The 17,363-nt window shown below is 40.1% G+C and overlaps 1 protein-coding gene across 2 annotated transcripts in view; it reads left to right on the top strand.

Moving 5' to 3' along the window:
* The window catches only part of ST6GALNAC6 (ST6 N-acetylgalactosaminide alpha-2,6-sialyltransferase 6), a 574,938-nt gene that overhangs the window by 492,817 nt on the left and 64,758 nt on the right, over positions 1-17,363 (top strand). For both annotated transcript variants that reach the window (XM_044065315.1, XM_044065314.1), the window contains one exon: positions 8,008-8,205. In XM_044065315.1, coding sequence (XP_043921250.1) covers positions 8,008-8,205 — 198 coding nt within the window. The remainder of the gene's footprint in view (positions 1-8,007; positions 8,206-17,363) is intronic.

The raw sequence follows: 17,363 nt of genomic DNA, 5'->3' as shown, positions 1-17,363 counted from the left end.
GACTTTTCCTTCAAAAGTACAACTGTACCCAGTAAGAAAGAGAGGGGGAGAATTGTGATCATTAGTCCATGTCACAAATACAGTTACACAACACCCCCACCGTCCCTTAAAGGGTGCAATAATTACAACATACAACATAGCTTGAGTGCAGATAAGTCTATTAAGGAAGGACAGAGGACTACTATAATGATTCCTCTATCCTACATGTAGAGTTACACTCAGTAAGGAAAGGTAATAGCATACTGCAATGATTACATTCTGCCTATTGTTAACTATTGCAGGGCTCCACAAAAGTTGTTAGTTTCTGGGAGCATTAAACACTGTCTGACTTTTTGAAATTAAGTTTTTAATTTTAGTATTGAATTGGAAACTATTAATGATTTGGACATCTAGACAGTAGGTTGGGATGGGCAAGAAAATCAATTCAGTTCAGTTCCAACATTTTAGGGAGGGCATCTCTGTCAGTTACATTTGCATGTTGATATTGATCAGCCTTTGGACATCAAGAAGAAAGTAATTTTATTAGAGTATCTATGTTGATATTACATTATGGTAATACTGAGAAGAAAAAAATAATGTTAAAATGTTTATTCTACTAAAAAGGTTATTCTATGGAATTTTTAGAGAATGTTTATGAACAAGCCAATTGTAAGTGTAGTGAGAGATATCAAGTAGCACTGGAACTAGGTAGCAATGATTCAAGTGGCCTAGAAATATGTACAGACATGGGTCCTCCCCACATTTCCACTTGCTTCAAGTGATATTAAACATCATCCAATCAAACAGGAAAGTTATGTTAGGAAACAAGGAGCTAATATAGATCATGGGACCAGTCGCTAAATTTGTAAGTAAAAGAGGACTAGATTTGAAAATATTTCTGGAAAACAAATTAATAAAAAGAGGTCATGTGAGAACAAACATGACATTTTTGTTTGTGCAGAGTTTAAACAATATAAATACAATTATGCACCCCACCTTATTTTGAGGGCTTCAGTTCATCTAATATGTGTAGTGTGGCTTTGTGCACTTTGCTCAGTAAAGGGATCATGTATTTAGCTATGTCAGCCAACTGAGTTTCATTGTGGATAAACAGACTGCTGAATTGGACTTATGGGCACAAATATGCAAATCCAGAGTAGAAATTTTAATAATGCATTACATATATACAGTATCAATTATCATAATTTCTAAAAAATTGTGTTTTGTATTCTATAACACGTCAGACTGGACTTTAGAGGTGAGAATTTTGACAGTTTTTGGAAACCAGAGAATTATACTGGCAGTTGTTATTCTAAGCTAATCACCAACCAGCTTTTAAATAACATTTTTTTTGCTCATTTTTGCCTCCACTGTCTTGACATCTGACCTCTACACATTCATTTAGCCCATTTGCTTCCCATTACTAGGATAAGGGTCACCCTTGAAGGCCCATCATGGAAGTCCATGTTTTTATGCTGCAAACCTATCCCCCGCTCACACTAGATAAAGCACCATGGAGGTGCTATGAGCCAACAACAAAGGGCATCTACTTAGTTCTGCAAGGGGCATTTCTAATCATGTAGCCCTGAGCCCTTCCACAAAACCTTAGTTGTTTCCCTGGATTCCACCAAAGAAATGGCACCACTCTGTGTCCCAGAGTATAAGCTTTCCTCTCAAGCTCCAGGGATGGTTAGAGGGCAACGCCCCCATTCCCTCCTCCTCCTCCAGTGCCAAGGTCATGAGCTGAACTCCAATTCCCTGGTTCACAGTCAGGGATCCATACCTCTGCTCCATGAAGCCAGAATAGGTTTAAATGGATATTTAAACATGAAATACATTTTGTGAAAGAGCTGTAGGATGACTTTTATAGTTATCAAAAAGCTGTCATTCAAAGTTATTTGTTTTGTGAATGAGGATTGTTAGGAGACTTTACATAACATATTTTAGGTAACTACAAATGGAATGTCACTGGAGCAAGTGAAATAAAATGAGAAATAGAAACAAATTCAAATATATATATATATATATATATATATATATATATATATATATATATATATATATATATAAATGATGACTAACCAATCAGATAATGACTTTTTCATTAAAACAGACTGACATAAAAATGTTGGGCCCAAGTCAGAAAGGTTACCATGAGAGGCAAGCCTGCTTTATTCTTCTTGGTAACCATTTCCAGTTCATACATAGCCCTACCATAGAGCTCCACCCTGAAGTAGTACAGCACTTTGGTGGGCTGTCCAAAACAGCAGCCAGTGCTAATTAGCTATGTGGTGTCCCACTGGAAACACCTATGGTAAGGCACTTACATAACTGAGCAATTCAGAATATTTCTCAGCTGTGTAGGTTCTCTCTCCTGGCTATGTTAATGAACATGGCTAAAAGTTTGCATCCACTCATTACTTCCAGTGGGTTAGATCACATTACAGTTACACTGTGGGAGTGTGTGCTTGTGTGTGGCTGTAGGTGCAAGTGTATGCAGACAGATGATCACATTAGTGTTAAGTGCTGGGGAATGTGTGCCTGTGTGTGCATCTTGCATGTGCGAGTGTATGCAGATGGATGAGTGGTCTTACGTGGCCATACATTTATATATTCATGAGTGTGTCCATGAGAGCGATCAGGTGAGAGGTGGATGGGGGTGTGTGTGTGTGAAATTATATATATTATATAAATTCATACACACACACACACACACACACACACACACACACACACACACACACACACACACACACACACACACACATAATTACACAAGCATGCATGCATGAATGTGTGTGTGGGGGGTTCCTACTTTCTCACTCCCTTAAACTAATGAGGGAATCATGCAATACTGAGGGCAAGGTAACACTAAACAATGGGGCTACTCTATATTGTGCCCTAAAGGCACTCACACTAGTAGAACAAGTTAGTTTTGCAATACAAAAGACATGGTGTATGGACACAGTACCAGGAATCCCTTTATATTGTGCCCTAAAGGCACTTAAGATTTCAACCCCATACTTTCAGTACTCACAAACAGCTCTTTATTAGAGCTTTAGTCCTCTGTACTAACACTGTAGGTCAGGGGCATTCTTACATGTTACCTTCTGTCTTAAAAGAGAGTAAAAGGGACAAGATTTTCTAGCCCTGCACCTTGGTACACAACATAACTTGCTGTGCCAGAAAGGTAACGGTCTGTGATAACTGAGAAGACTTTGGGTTATAGTGAACTCTTTACACCAAGTAGTATGAAACTCAAATGTCTGACATTCACTAACTGCAATGGTCTGTATTTTATGAGACGAGGCATGCATAAGGGACAACATCAGGAGCATTCTGTAAAAATGAGGTACACCTGAGATGGATGAGTGGAGGCATACCTGTATATGGCCATGCTCAGGCTTAAAGACAAGGCCTGGATAATACTAAATGACACTGGGGAGATGTTTAAAAAACTTCATTCCAAGTCACAAAGTTAATAGAGCAACAAGTCTACCAACACAATGCAGTTTGTGAACAATAAGAGTGAAACTAATTCCTGGCATTATTGCATGACTGTAAAATCAGAGGCCACAGCACGGATGTTCTTCTGTCAATTAAGGGACAAGAAGGGGTACACCAGTGTGTTGGGCTGAATGAGGGGTGGTGCCTGTGCCAACATGATGCATGGGCCACCCAAGATGCTTATACTCAAAGTAATTACAGGCAATTCACAGGCATGTAAATTAGCTGATAACGTGTTTTTTTTTTCATTGTGGTCACCATGTCTCTGAAATCACATTTTTCATGATCATGGAAAGAGTCCCATGTGAGCACAGCTCTTATTACCCCAGTGGGATTTATTCTGAAACCCAGGGATAGTCAAATTTAAATTAACCTAACATAAAACATTAAACCTACAGAACAGTAACATGTCCTGTCTACAAAATCAACAGAAACAAAACCTCAAAACTAGAGAACAAAGCCTCTGTGACACACTGCATTAACAAAAACTTACATACAAATGTGGCCTCAAGCATTTATTTAGCTTCTGATTTTGCTCACTATATATTGTAGCAATGTGTTTCTGCTCACTTGTCTTGTTTTGTTCTTTTTCCAAGGCTGAAGCATTGTGGAGAAATTGTTTTTTTTTTTTTAACTATTGTTCTTAGTCCTAGTCAAAGTAAACTTGGTGTGGTGATAATATATTATTGGCAGTGTAGCTCCCAAATGCACATACTGTATAAGTTTTGCAAAACATACACAACACTTACTGACTTCTTGCACTGCTACAACAATCCATTATGTACTCATGCAACTTGTTTGTGTACAAGTTAACATTTTTCATGGGACTAGGAATTAAAGGTGCTGAAGTACTTCCTTACTATGATTACAGTATGCACAAGGAGACGTCACCATTGCTTTCCAGTTGCTGCTCTTTAACATCATCAGCCACTGAGTGTTCATCTGGGATAGTTTGACTATTAGTGAAGCTAACCTGCAATTTCATTCCTTTCCTCAGCCACATGCTACAACACTGCCACCTATTGAAATGAATCATCTACCTCCCAGTTACTTAAAACAGAATGTCTGTCTTATATGCACATTTGAAGTGCAAAATGCTTAAAATATTTCAGGGCCAATAATCGTTCTTGTTGAGTAGCATGCGTCTTTCATTCAAGATGTTCAACCATTCTGTAAAATAATTATGTGTTACACCAACCATAATTTCTGACAGGCTGCTTCTCTCTTACCCATAAAACCGAAGGAGGTTGTAGGACTCAAACACTAATGAACTGGAGCATAGTATCCACATTCAAATACTTCTTTAGATGTAATAAAGTAAAATGTACATTTCTATTAATGTGGCTTTTTCAGGTCTACCATTCAACTGTTTCACAATTTTAGGGGAGGCACAGCAGCAGCAACTGGAATTAAGGAAGAAGATAAGTAACTGGTCTTTCATTCCTCTGCATGCAAATTGCTTCCTTTAGTCACCACTGTGCAGCACTTTAGCCACTACATCATTATGTACATTGACATCATGTTGCAACTAAACCTCCATGGTTCTTTGGTTATTATTTTGTGAAGTCCTCAGTGCCCCTAGGAGTACCAAAAGGAAATGCACTGAAAGTATTAAAATGCAAGTCAACACAAATCCAAACCACAACTGAAACTAACACAGATACATAAAAACTAGGCCAGCTGAATTAACATTGTATTCAATAACACAAAAGTATATCTCTGGTGCCTTGACTAATGTCTTCTAGGGATAAGCAAAGTACAATTTGAGTACTATAAATAGTAAATAAAACATTAAAAAGGACTTGTGCAGAACAAGAACCAATGTAACAATTAAAGAAGGTTCTTCTAGGTACAATCTGTATGCAAGCCTGTAGGCCTCAAGAGTTCAGTTTCAAAATGCAGACTGTTATCATTATGCAACAAGCAGCTCCTCAAATTATTATAACATGTAAATATGGATGATTTGATTTTATAGTAGCTTGTTAATAAACAGGTTATGACACTATTTCTACAAAAAGCTTTTTGAATAGACTAACTAGATGATGTCTATTCTCCATTTTACTGTATGTATACTATTGTACTATCTGATTGTATTTTGCTTTTCTCCCTGGGCCACCATTGAAAATGGGCTTCTGGCCCAGTTGGACTTTCCCGGTAAACAAATGTAAATAAATAAATAAAATAAATAAATAAATAAATGGTGTTTCTTCTATAGTGTTAAGGTTTCTTATATGTTACTGCATCCCACTGTTAAAATGCCCAGTACAGATAAGGCTGCTGGGACATCTAAGAACAAGCATTTCTAGTAGTACAAAAGCACCTTCATCTTATATTGGCCTTCATATTATTGATGCTAAACCATATTTATTACCATCATCATCACCACATTTTTTTTGTTATTGATAGTATACACCCCCATGTCTGTTGTATATAGTGGCTATGCCATTAAGAATTACTCAATACTAAGTTTTACTAAATAAATATGTTAGAACTGCAATCAGAGTTAATGTCTACTGGACAAATATATTGGCTGTATCTGTTTAAGTGGAAGGATTTTAAATTAAACTATATCCATATGAAGGATCTATGTCAGTGACTGGCCATGTCTGTACTTCATGTACCAGAGGGCTTTGAAATAGTGGTCAAAATATATTTCAAGCTAGAGCTTATATATACTTTTTTATACATTTCAACTTCATTAATAGTTCTAGTTAGTTGTGGGTAAAAAGGCAACCACCTTAATCAAATATTAAAATATCTTAAGGACACAAAGCAGTTTACAAAGAATATTTAAAATATGCACTCTATATTGTGACTTAAAACATTTGAAAATATTTGTCAGTCATTAAATTAACTATTGATGCCATCAGATTACATCACTGAAAAGTGGCAACAATATCACCATATAAAAATCACCACATCTGTTTTATTTTTTGCAAAGAGGAAGTGGAATCAAACTCATAACTGTGAATGTTATCTAATGTAAAATATTAAGTTCCTCTAAGTCTTTCACTTTTGACAATGATATTCCTATTTAAATTTCATTTTACTTGGAACAGTGCAGTCTTTTTACATCCGGCTGGTTAGCAAACGTTAGCAAACGTTAGTAAGCTTACCTCCTTTAATCAACTGCTTGTTGAAAAACAAAAATAGAAATACGCTGATGTTTTATTATCAAGTTCTAACTGTTTGAAAATATTTTTCCCCTTAACATGTTACTTAAATTTGTCCCAATTATTTTATTTTAGTATAATTTTTTATTCCATAGCCCAGACTACTTTTCAGTTGCCCCTTCACCAACATTCCAACCTTGACCACCCCACAACTTCCCAGAGTGCCTCTTTTCTTTCTTTGGCACAGCCCTTATTTGCTATAGGTTGTAAGATGGTGAAGTTTATTAATCTGACTAGAAAGCTGGGAGATGTAGTTCTTTGTAGCTAATCTGACACTACTGGTCTTTGGATTAAGTACCTTTAAGATGCTGCACTTACACACTGAAATAGGTGAAGTTGCTCTGTCTCACTTTCCCCTCTTTTACACACTCTCTCTCTCTCTCTCTGCTCAGCTGTCCAGGTCTAGGTACAATTGGTTAACCTGGCTGACCTGTTTAATGCAATTGTGTGTGTGTGTGTGTGTGTGTGTGTGTGTGTGTGTGTGTGTGTGTGTGTGTGTGTGTGTGTGTGTGTGTGTGTGTGTGTGTGTGTGTGTGTGTGTGTGTGTGTGTGTGTGTGTGTGTGTGTGTGTGTGTGTGTGTGTGTGTGTGTGAGTGTGTTTGTGACTTATGTCAGGGACAGCTGTCACCTGCTTAGTTAGACAGCATGCATTACTATATGTACCTTACTGAAATGGCATACACATATCAGACAAAAAATGTCCATTAAGGCAGACATCAGAATTTTGCCTTTAGGTTTACTTACAACTACCTATTTTGACATTCTACATCTTTACATTACTGTCGTACACTCAAAGATCAGAGCAAATTGTACAACAAAAAAAGGACTTGGAGGACGCTTGAGAAAGGACTGACAGCAAAGAGGCAAAGCACAATAACAGAGTTCCAGAATTCCGTTTGTCATGATAATCCAGACTATCAACACATTTATTGTAATCATTTAGCTCTAGAAGTGCATTACTCCAGCTAACCTTACTAATATAAGGAGGTCACTTTACTATACAAACCCACTGGCTAACTAGATTGGTCATGGACTATGAACAGCTGCTTCACCTTCACCCATACCCCAGCATGGGTGCCGTATGGATGACCTACAGAGGATTGCAATGTCCAATTACAGGACGCACTACCCCTTTGTAGCCTGGTCATTATTTTAAACCAATTCACACAGAATTGACCGATTATACAATAAGTCCCATACAGATGCATGTGCACACACACACACACACACACACACACACACACACACACACACACACACACACACACAGTCATTGTCACTTAGTCCTTCATTTTGTTTTGCCTGTTGCTTAGATATCCATTTACTGCAGTGCGTTTTCTTTTCACAGGGTCAGCGTCTGGTAATCTTCATGGCAGTCTTCGCTCTGACAACACTGGTGATCCTTTACAGTTCAACTAGTGGTAACTCTTCCGTCCACTACAGCTCAAGAGACATCACAAAGCTCAGTTTACCATTAATCAGTCGCGTGTCCAATCTGAAAAAGTGGGGAATGGAAAATGGATATCATTCTGTCTCGGCAAACAAAGTAAGACATATGCATAGAAAGAAGGGGGGGTCCTCATTCTTAACTCATGACTGGAATATATGCTACGTTCTCAGAAAGATAGTCTGAGCATTTCTTTTGTTGGAGGTTTGTTCGACCTGTTCTCAAGACATTTACTGTTGAATGGTTTATGGATTTTTATGTTATCTTTGAGAATGGAAGTATGATAAATATAATGAAAAATGAAGGATTCTTACAAGTTTTCTGCTGAAGAGCACTTTTCTGACATTGGAAGAATGATACAAAAATTAACAGGTTTATCATCAGCCACTGCACATTATTTTCACTGTTTTTGAAGTTCATGCTGTTAACGGTAGCTGAAATAATGCAGAGAGGAATGTTTGGCATTTACTTCTCTGAAATAAAAGCCAGTACCAAAGGGCTCTAGCCGACTAAGTTTGCAGATGACTGCAAGGTAGGAGCAGTCGTTGAATCCCCAAATGACTTGGCCATCATGCAGGAAGCTTTGTCCCAAATAAATAACTGGTACCAAAATCATGGATTGAAACTAAATATAAAACAAATGCTTTATTGTATCCTTTGGAAAGTCATCTATCCCAAGGAACTATTACATTAATAATATGTCCCTAAGAGTTGACCCAGTTTACTATTTGGGAACGTATTGTGGACTGTGACATAACTTGTGACCAACGTGTCCATTGTTGTAGGAAAGTACTTCTGTACTGCGCAACTTATAAACAAAGGGATTGTGTCTAGACCTTGGGATGTTATTGTCTCCCTTCACTCAACCCTCTTTAGGCCAAATCATTGAATATAATCTCCCCTTCTGCCTAGAAGCATGCAACAAATGGGACAACCAGAGAGATACCTTGCTGGAAGGATAGAAGGCCTAATCAACATGTCCTACGTGGACCAATTCTAAGCCTGGTTACTATACCCTATATCCTATAGACTGCTAGAACTGACCTGTGTCTGGCATACATGGCATCCTCCAACCAAATATTGATGGATTTACTGCACATCAGCAAGTCATATTGCAGAGAACTAAACTTCTTCTGCATAATCAACAGAATGTTTTGGAGGGACAGGTTTATCTCAGAGAGGATACCACTGCTCTGATACAAACTCCACATCAAACAAAGTTCTTCTCTGTTCCTATAAAAATACAACTTGTTTCTATGGATGGGAAACAAGAACATTTAGCCCAGGACTGCCCCCTGTACTACTAATGGACAGAGGCTGCTCCTAAATGCTTTTTCCCATGCATTGGTCCCCTCAAATATCTATGGTATGATTCCAGTTATTCTCATTATGGGCAATACATAATTATCAACCGTGGGATGGGTAAAACCAATCTCTAACCAAATAGGAATGGTTAATTCAAGAACAAAATGGAAATTGGCTAGGCTTAAAATGGCCCACAAGAGCAGCTAGCCTAGTACCTACCCATGTTCTAATGTGTGAACTGCCTTTGGTTTATTTCACTTCCCTGCAACATGATACAATTGGTATGCAACGCTGAACTTGAGGCTTACCCAGAATGCAACATAGTTTATTCAGTGCATTATGTTTGTCTTCATAGTGCTGGTGTAATCTAATATTTGCGGTATGAGCTTCATCCTGATGGACAATTCTTATAGTCCATAACCCATTGTAGTGCATGTTGATTCACACTAGGATTTCTATGTCTATGATTACACTTGTGTCTTTGAACACCTTGCCTTTACAGGTAGTATTGCTATTTTGAGTTTACATGTGCTAGCAGTTGTGAATAACTTATTTTTTTTCCGCTGCATATTTATAGATTTTTCACACTGGTGTCTGTAAATGACATTGTAAGGTACTATTTTATGTTTTTCCTCTGTAGTATCCTGTATGTCACACTGTATTAAGAATCAGTCATGGATTAAAATAGTGGAGAAGCCCATGTAGTTTGATAACTGATAATTAAATAAAACCCACATGTAGAAAAGCTAGTTTAGTACCCAACTGATTTACAGTCTACTACTTTATCTATTTGCAATGGGGAGGTTATAAAATCCAAGTCAGCTGTAGGGGAAACATGCTGATGTGCTACCAATGAGTCGTAACTTGTTAGCAATAAGAATTATGAATTCCTCCCACTAAAATTCTACATTGCCATAGAACGTGGTATTGTAAATCTGGCAACATTATGTGATTATTGTATAGTTCACAAACTCATATGAGCTTCAGGTGTTGCGTGAGGTTCAGTAAACCTAGTTGGGGGCAAAAAAAAAATCTCATGTATCACACAGTACTTGTATTACAGTTTTTCTCAGCTTTTATACACACCAGTGCTTTCTGCTAAGAACTAAAATACCAACCTCAGAAAAAAAACAAATTATTTTGATTTGGCAACCCTATACCTCTTACTTAATTCCTGGCCATTTGTCTCAACTCTTATATGCCTTTCCATGATAAAAAATGTACATTGATTAATAGGCTCTCATACCATCTTTCAACAGATGGTGCAGCTGCCATAAGCTAGGACATACTCCTCTCACAAACTGACCATGGCCTTCCAATCATTAACATCTCCTGTGGAAAAAAAATGGTACCCAGAATTCCCAGGTAATAAGATTAGCAGGGTTATTCCCTGCAATCTGTGCTACTAGTAACAATTTATTGCAGCTTTAATAACTTACAAAAATGGCAACGTAGCAAAAGCCAGATATCATCAAATCATCTTCTCAACTGACCCACTAGACCAGAAGCATAACTGGTTCAACCAATGCCCTGGGCCGGTGGTGCCAACCAGCGTCCCACACCCTCAGCTATTTAAGCAATGAGCAACCAAAAAAAAAAGCATAAAAAAGTGATCAGCTTATTAGCTGCATGGCACACACCCTCCCCGGCCCCAGCAATTCAAGTCCTGTTTCTGTGGCCTGCCCTAAACCTTCAACATATTTTATTAAAAATAAATAATAATTTCTTCTTTTAAACTGTAGCAAACTGCTAAAAAAGTAGTAAGTGTTTTTTTTACAGTTTATACCTTGCCTGCAAAAAGCACTATGGTGCTCATGCTCATGTTTTAGTTTAAAAAAAAAATCCTTTTTAAACTCTAGCAAACCACTTGCTAGAGGTTAGACCACACACAGAGCACTACAGCTCTTAGGTTTGACCACAAATGCAATACCAGCTTTTAAAGCAGGTATTACATTAGAAAGATTGTGATTAGCTGATTATGACCCCCCCCCACAAACATTTTGCACCTCAGCTAGGGCAGGTAAAGCTAGCGCACCACACCCAAAATATTATGGGTACTTACAGATTTAAAGGCACATAAACTAATCAGTAAATATTCACATAACCAATGACATTTAAAGCTGTACACACTTTTATCACATTTTCTTCTATGCCATAGCATGGGCATAACAAGACAAAACTACAACATATGTCCTCATAAGGGTAGCATACCTCTCAACTGTACAGATATTCACAGAATGTCCAGATTTTTGCCTCATATTTTTGGTCTATTTCTCATAAAATTGTGGTTTTCTGGCTAATCATTTGCAACTCATTGAGGGTTGAAGTCAGCAAATAAAAACACATTTGAGTTTCAGACTTCATACTCTCCAGAAAATGCTTGCTAATGACAAACCTATTATTCTGTAAACTTTCTAAATTTGCAAGAGCAATTTTAAAAAATGTCAATATTTTTTTACCTTTTCCCGACATTATTTATGGCTTTCTCCAGATTTATTGCTCTAAGAGGTTGAGCGGTATGACAGTTAGTATGCTTTCTTCTGGCAATGACAGATCTCTGGTAAAGGCAATATTTAAGATGGTCACCAAAGTTAAAACACAGATGGAAAGAAATCTGAAACATCTATAAACCAATAAAAGCAAGGGCTTACGTTATAAAACTCGGGTACAAAGAAAGCATAAAATGGGTAAAACCCAAAATGATCTTGCAGCTTGGTCTAGAACTTGTGAAAGCACAGAACCATATTTATTGCAAGAAAAGAAAATAGAAAATTACCACACTGACTCTTAGGGGGAATAGTCTCAAAAATAAATGTAATGTACAATGGAAAACCTCCACCTCCCACTTCCAGCCAACTCCCACTGGAGTATCCCAAGGTTCTGTGCTTGGTCCCCTCCCCTTCAACATATTTATCAATAACTTCCACAGCAGCATGCCTGAATCCTCTCTCATACAGTACGCTGATGACTCAATCATCCGATCAGCTCACTCCCCATCTGAACTTCTATTCAAAACTCGATCCATCTTCTCTAAAACTGAATCCTGGATGCAAAACCATCACTTGGCCCTAAATGCAACACAAACTAAACTGATGATCTTCACACATTCTAGGAACAATACTATTGACAAAAACTCCTTTCCCATACTCAGCCACACCAACTCCTCTCTAGAAATTGTAGCCAGTACCAAACTCATAGGCATTACAATTGACGAAAACGTAAAATTTGATATCCATATCCACTCCACCATAAAAAAAAAAAAACGCACCAAAAAATAAGACTCCTCTACAGACACAACCGCTATCTCAGTCCCTCTACCAGAAAAAAACATAGCCTCCTCCTACCTTCTCCCCTCTCTTTTATATGGTGCACCTCTGTTAACCAACCTCTAGATCACCTACAATCCAAACTAGAGTCCTGCTACCATAAAATATGTAAATACCAACCAGTTCTAATTACTCTACCCACAACTGTGTATCCCTCCTCTCCCTGTGTTGGTTCAAACTCCCAAACCACTTGAAATTCATTCAGCTCACCAATGCCCACAAACTTATCTTCAGTCTTTCCAACTGCCCATCTCTCACTACCACCTATACCCCCTATATTCCTAACCGCCTCTCTGATCAGAAAAACAAAATCTCCTACAAATCTAAAAACCCTCTAGATGTCCTTCAAGGATGCATCTGCAGTCATCACATATGGGGTTGTCCTGCTGCAGGCAGCCCTTCGGTCGGCCGGATTCCAAAGTCTGGGTCCGGCGTCGGCTGATGTCGCCCCTTCCCCGACGTCAGGGCGCTCAGTCTTTCTTGCCGCGTGGTGCCCGAAGCAGAAGCAGTTCGCAAGTGCCGGTCGGCCAGCTCCTGTAATTCAGCTAAACCGAAGACTTCAAAAGCTAAGTACCCCATTGGGGACTCTTTCTTGCCCAGCCGATGTCAGATAAAATTAATAATTGCTTAACTTGTGGGAAACAAATACCTCATAAGGATTTCCACTCTTACTGCCTACCTTGCCTAGGCCCAGACCACGACGTCTCGGCCTGTTCCGCCTGTGCTTCCTTCAACTGGCGCACTCTAAGACGTCGGTCGGAGTTTGCAGAGGAATTTTTTGGGGCTAGTTTTGCTTACAAAATGTCATCGGAGACTCCGACTTCACATTTAATGAAGAAACGCAAGGACAAGGACCGACGCCCGCGGTTTCGGCTGAAACCATGGCCAGGCCTACCGCGAGTGTCTCGGTTTCAGCTGAAACCGAGTCCTTGGTAATACCATCCACCAAAACCGTACAACCGACAACCTCGGCCCCGGAGGCCACTACTGTCTCGGTTGTTGAATCTCCTTTGGAATCTGGTGTCCAGGAACCTTCCGACACCGTTCCCTTAGACAAAACTACACCAGCACGTGGTGCAGCCAGGCCTCCTGCATCCATGTCTATTAAGGCATTCTCTAGGGCTAAAGCTGCTAAACACTCAAAATCTATGCCTCCCAGGGTTATCCATCAGGGACCCACTACAGGTTCTCAGATCCTTAGTCTAGCAGAGGACCTTATTTCATTAATTAGGGGCTCTCAGCCTCATCCAGACAGGGGCTCTCAACCTTCTACAGCAAAAAGGCCCAGGGTTGAGCCCTCTGATCCCCTCTCCTCAGATGAGGCCTCTGCTGGCTCTGCCCTCTCGGACTACCAGGAGGAGGCTTTTTGGGGCTACGAGGATTCAGATGCAGAGGAATCTATCCCTTCGGCCTCCCCTCCTGAAGAGCTGTCTTTTGGGGAAACTTTGCACACTATGAGGGAGCATTTCCAATGGCAAGGCCAGGAATTCTCTGATTCCAGGAAGAGATTAAGGACCTTCTTGCATTTGCCTCAGCATAGACCTTTGGCTATTCCCCCTGTTTTGAATGTCATTGATGATGTGTACTCGGAATCTAGCACAACCCCTGACACTCTCCCTCCGGCTCCTGCCAAACCTGATGGGTACTACAGGGTCCCGGAATCACATCTTTTCCTTTACAAGGCCCACTCTGCTGATCCAGAAACTATTTCCCAGGGCCCTAAAGGGGTTACAGCTGCCACTACAAAAAATCCACTCCCCTCTGAAAGGGAGTCCAGGGCTTTAGAGCGATGGGGTAAAAAAGTGTATACTTCTGCTACCCTTGCTATGAGGGCTTTAAACTGTCAATTCCATATGATACAGTACCAAGAATATTTGTTAGATGAATTGCATAAAAAGCTGTCTTCTCCTGAACCCCTAGATCGCAAATCACTTCAGGATCTGGTACATAACTCTCAACAGGTTAGCAACCATTTTTTGCAGTGTGGGTATGATGCATTGGAAGCTTCATGTAGGTCAGCTATGACAGGTGCAGTTATACGTAGGCATGCTTGGCTGAAGGAACAATCTCTGCCAGACCATGTTAAAGCAAAGCTTCTGGATGCTCCACTGGAAAAGCAAAAGTTATTTGGCTCCACTGCTCAGGAGGTCTTAAAGAAATTTGAAGAAAAGGCAAAATCTGTACAAACAGTCAAATATTTTATGCAGGTCCAACCACCAAGATTCAGCAGAAATTGGCCTTCCAAGAACTGGTCCTTTCCAGACACAGACAGATTTCAGAGGCAAGAACAGGCATGCCAGAGGTAGAGGGCAAGCTAGAGGCTTCTACAGGGGACATCAATGGCAGCATCCCAACCAGAGAGGTAGTGCAGGACCTACAACTGCTGCACAAGGACAGATTCAATGACTTTACCTTGACACTGCCAACCAGGGCTCAATTGGAAGCACCTTTGGGCAGAAAGCTTTCCTTATTTTCAGAAAATTGGTACATTATTACAAGGGACAAATGGACACTACAAATAATAGACAAAGGATACAGGTTCCATTTCCACACATTACCGAAAAGAAAAGGCATGCCAGACCTGCCACCAAATCAAAGGGCAGAGGCTTTGAAACAAATCTCCAACTTAATGAAAATGAAAGCAATAGAAAAGGTTCCTCTCGCAGAACAAGGCCAAGGATTTTATTCCAGACTCTTCCTTGTTCCAAGAAAAGAAAAGCAATGGAGGCCTATTCTCGACTTGTCCACACTAAATACTTATCTCATTGTGCCAAAATTCAAAATGCTGACTCTACAGCAACTCCTTCCCATGCTGGGCAAGGGGTCTTTGCTGGTAACTCTGGACCTCAAAGAGGCATACCTGCATGTCCCTATCAGACAAAGCTGCAGAAGACACCTCAGATTTCTTGCAGGTTCAGAGCATTATCAATTCTCAGCATTGCCCTTTGGCTTATCTACTGTGCCCAGAGTATTCATGAAATGCCTGGCATCAGTAATTGCACACTGCAGGCTCCAGGGGATGCAAATATACCCGTATCTGGATGACTGCCTTATACAAGCGGACAGCCAACAAATACTGGTAAAACACTTGAATTATGCCATCTATCTTCTTCAGGCCTTGGGATACACAGTCAACATTCACAAGTCAAGACTTGTACCATCCCAAAGAATAACTTTTCTGGGTGCGGATCTAGACACAACCACCCAAATGGCTTTCCTCACAGAAGAAAAACAAAACCAACTACCGGATTACTTCAAAAACCTGTCAAGACAAACTCAGGTGACTGCAAGGAAACTCCTGCAGGCCCTGGGTTACATGGCTTCTTGCATTCTTCTGATTCCTCAAGCAAGGCTACATATGAGGAAACTCCAATGGTACCTAAGGAGTTTATGGGCTCAGCACAGTCACAGCTTGGAAACTTTGATACCACTCATCCCATGCCTTCAAAGGGAATTTCTGTGGTGGGCTCAGGCAAGCCAGTCAAACAGGGGTTTGCCCTTCAGCAAACCGATAGCCAGCCAAACCATTACAACGGACGCTTCAGATCACGGATGGGGAGCGCACATGGAAGGAAGATGCATTCAAGGACTATGGTCACAAAAAGAGCTACGCATGCACATAAACCAAAAGGAAATGCTGGCAGTGATACATGCAATCGAGGCCTTCAAGTTATTTCTACATCAAGGCCACCTGCTAATAAGGACAGACAACACTACAGTTATGTGGTACATAAACAAGCAAGGAGGCACACATTCCTACCCTCTTTGCAGACTGGCAATGAATCTATGGGAACTTTCCCTGACTCTCAATATACAGCTGCAATCCCAGTTTGTACCGGGAAAGGACAATATACTGGCGTACAGCTTAAGCAGGAACATCATGGATGCACACGAATGGATGCTGCACCCAGACATCTCCCATCAGATAACTCAATCATGGGGGAGACCGGACATAGACCTCTTCGCCTCCCCACACAATCACCAGCTGGACAAATTCTGCACAAGGACATACCACCCTCAAGCATGGAAAGTGGACTCTCTCTCTTTCAGCTGGAGAGATCTAACAGTGTATGCATTCCCACCTCTTCCATTAATGACCAAGGTCTTACTGAAGATCAGGGCAGAGCAGCCAAGAGTGATTCTGATAGCTCCGGACTGGCCAAGACAGCACTGGTACCCATTGCTAAAGAGCATGTCATGGACAAAACCATGGCTTCTGCCACAATGGCCGCTTCTCCTGACACAGCACAATTACAAAACTCTGCATTCCAACCTGAAAACATTACAGCTAGCTGCCTGGAAAATACCTTGACCCATCACCAGGATAAGCTATCCAAGAGAGTGAAGGATATCATCATGGAAGCTCGCAGGCCTTCCACACGTAAGGCATACTCAGCAAAATGGATAAGATTTCACACCTGGAACATCTCAAAGGGCCTAGATGCAACAGTTATGAACATGGCGCATATCCTGGAATATTTAGCAGAAATGCTCCACAATGGCCTGTCTTACTCTTCCATTAAAATTCATGCTTCAGCAATTTCAGCAGAGTACAACACTGATCCTCCTGTCTTCTCTCATCCTCTGCTAAGACAGTTTCTAAGAGGAATTAAAAACATCAACACT

This window comes from Protopterus annectens, chromosome 3.part0 (genome assembly GCF_019279795.1).
Source record: "Protopterus annectens isolate FY-2018-M chromosome 3.part0, PAN1.0, whole genome shotgun sequence".
NCBI classification, from domain to species: Eukaryota; Metazoa; Chordata; order Ceratodontiformes; family Protopteridae; genus Protopterus; species Protopterus annectens.
The sequence above is the reverse complement of the archived record's forward strand: the minus strand, read 5'-3'. Positions and strand labels throughout refer to the sequence as shown.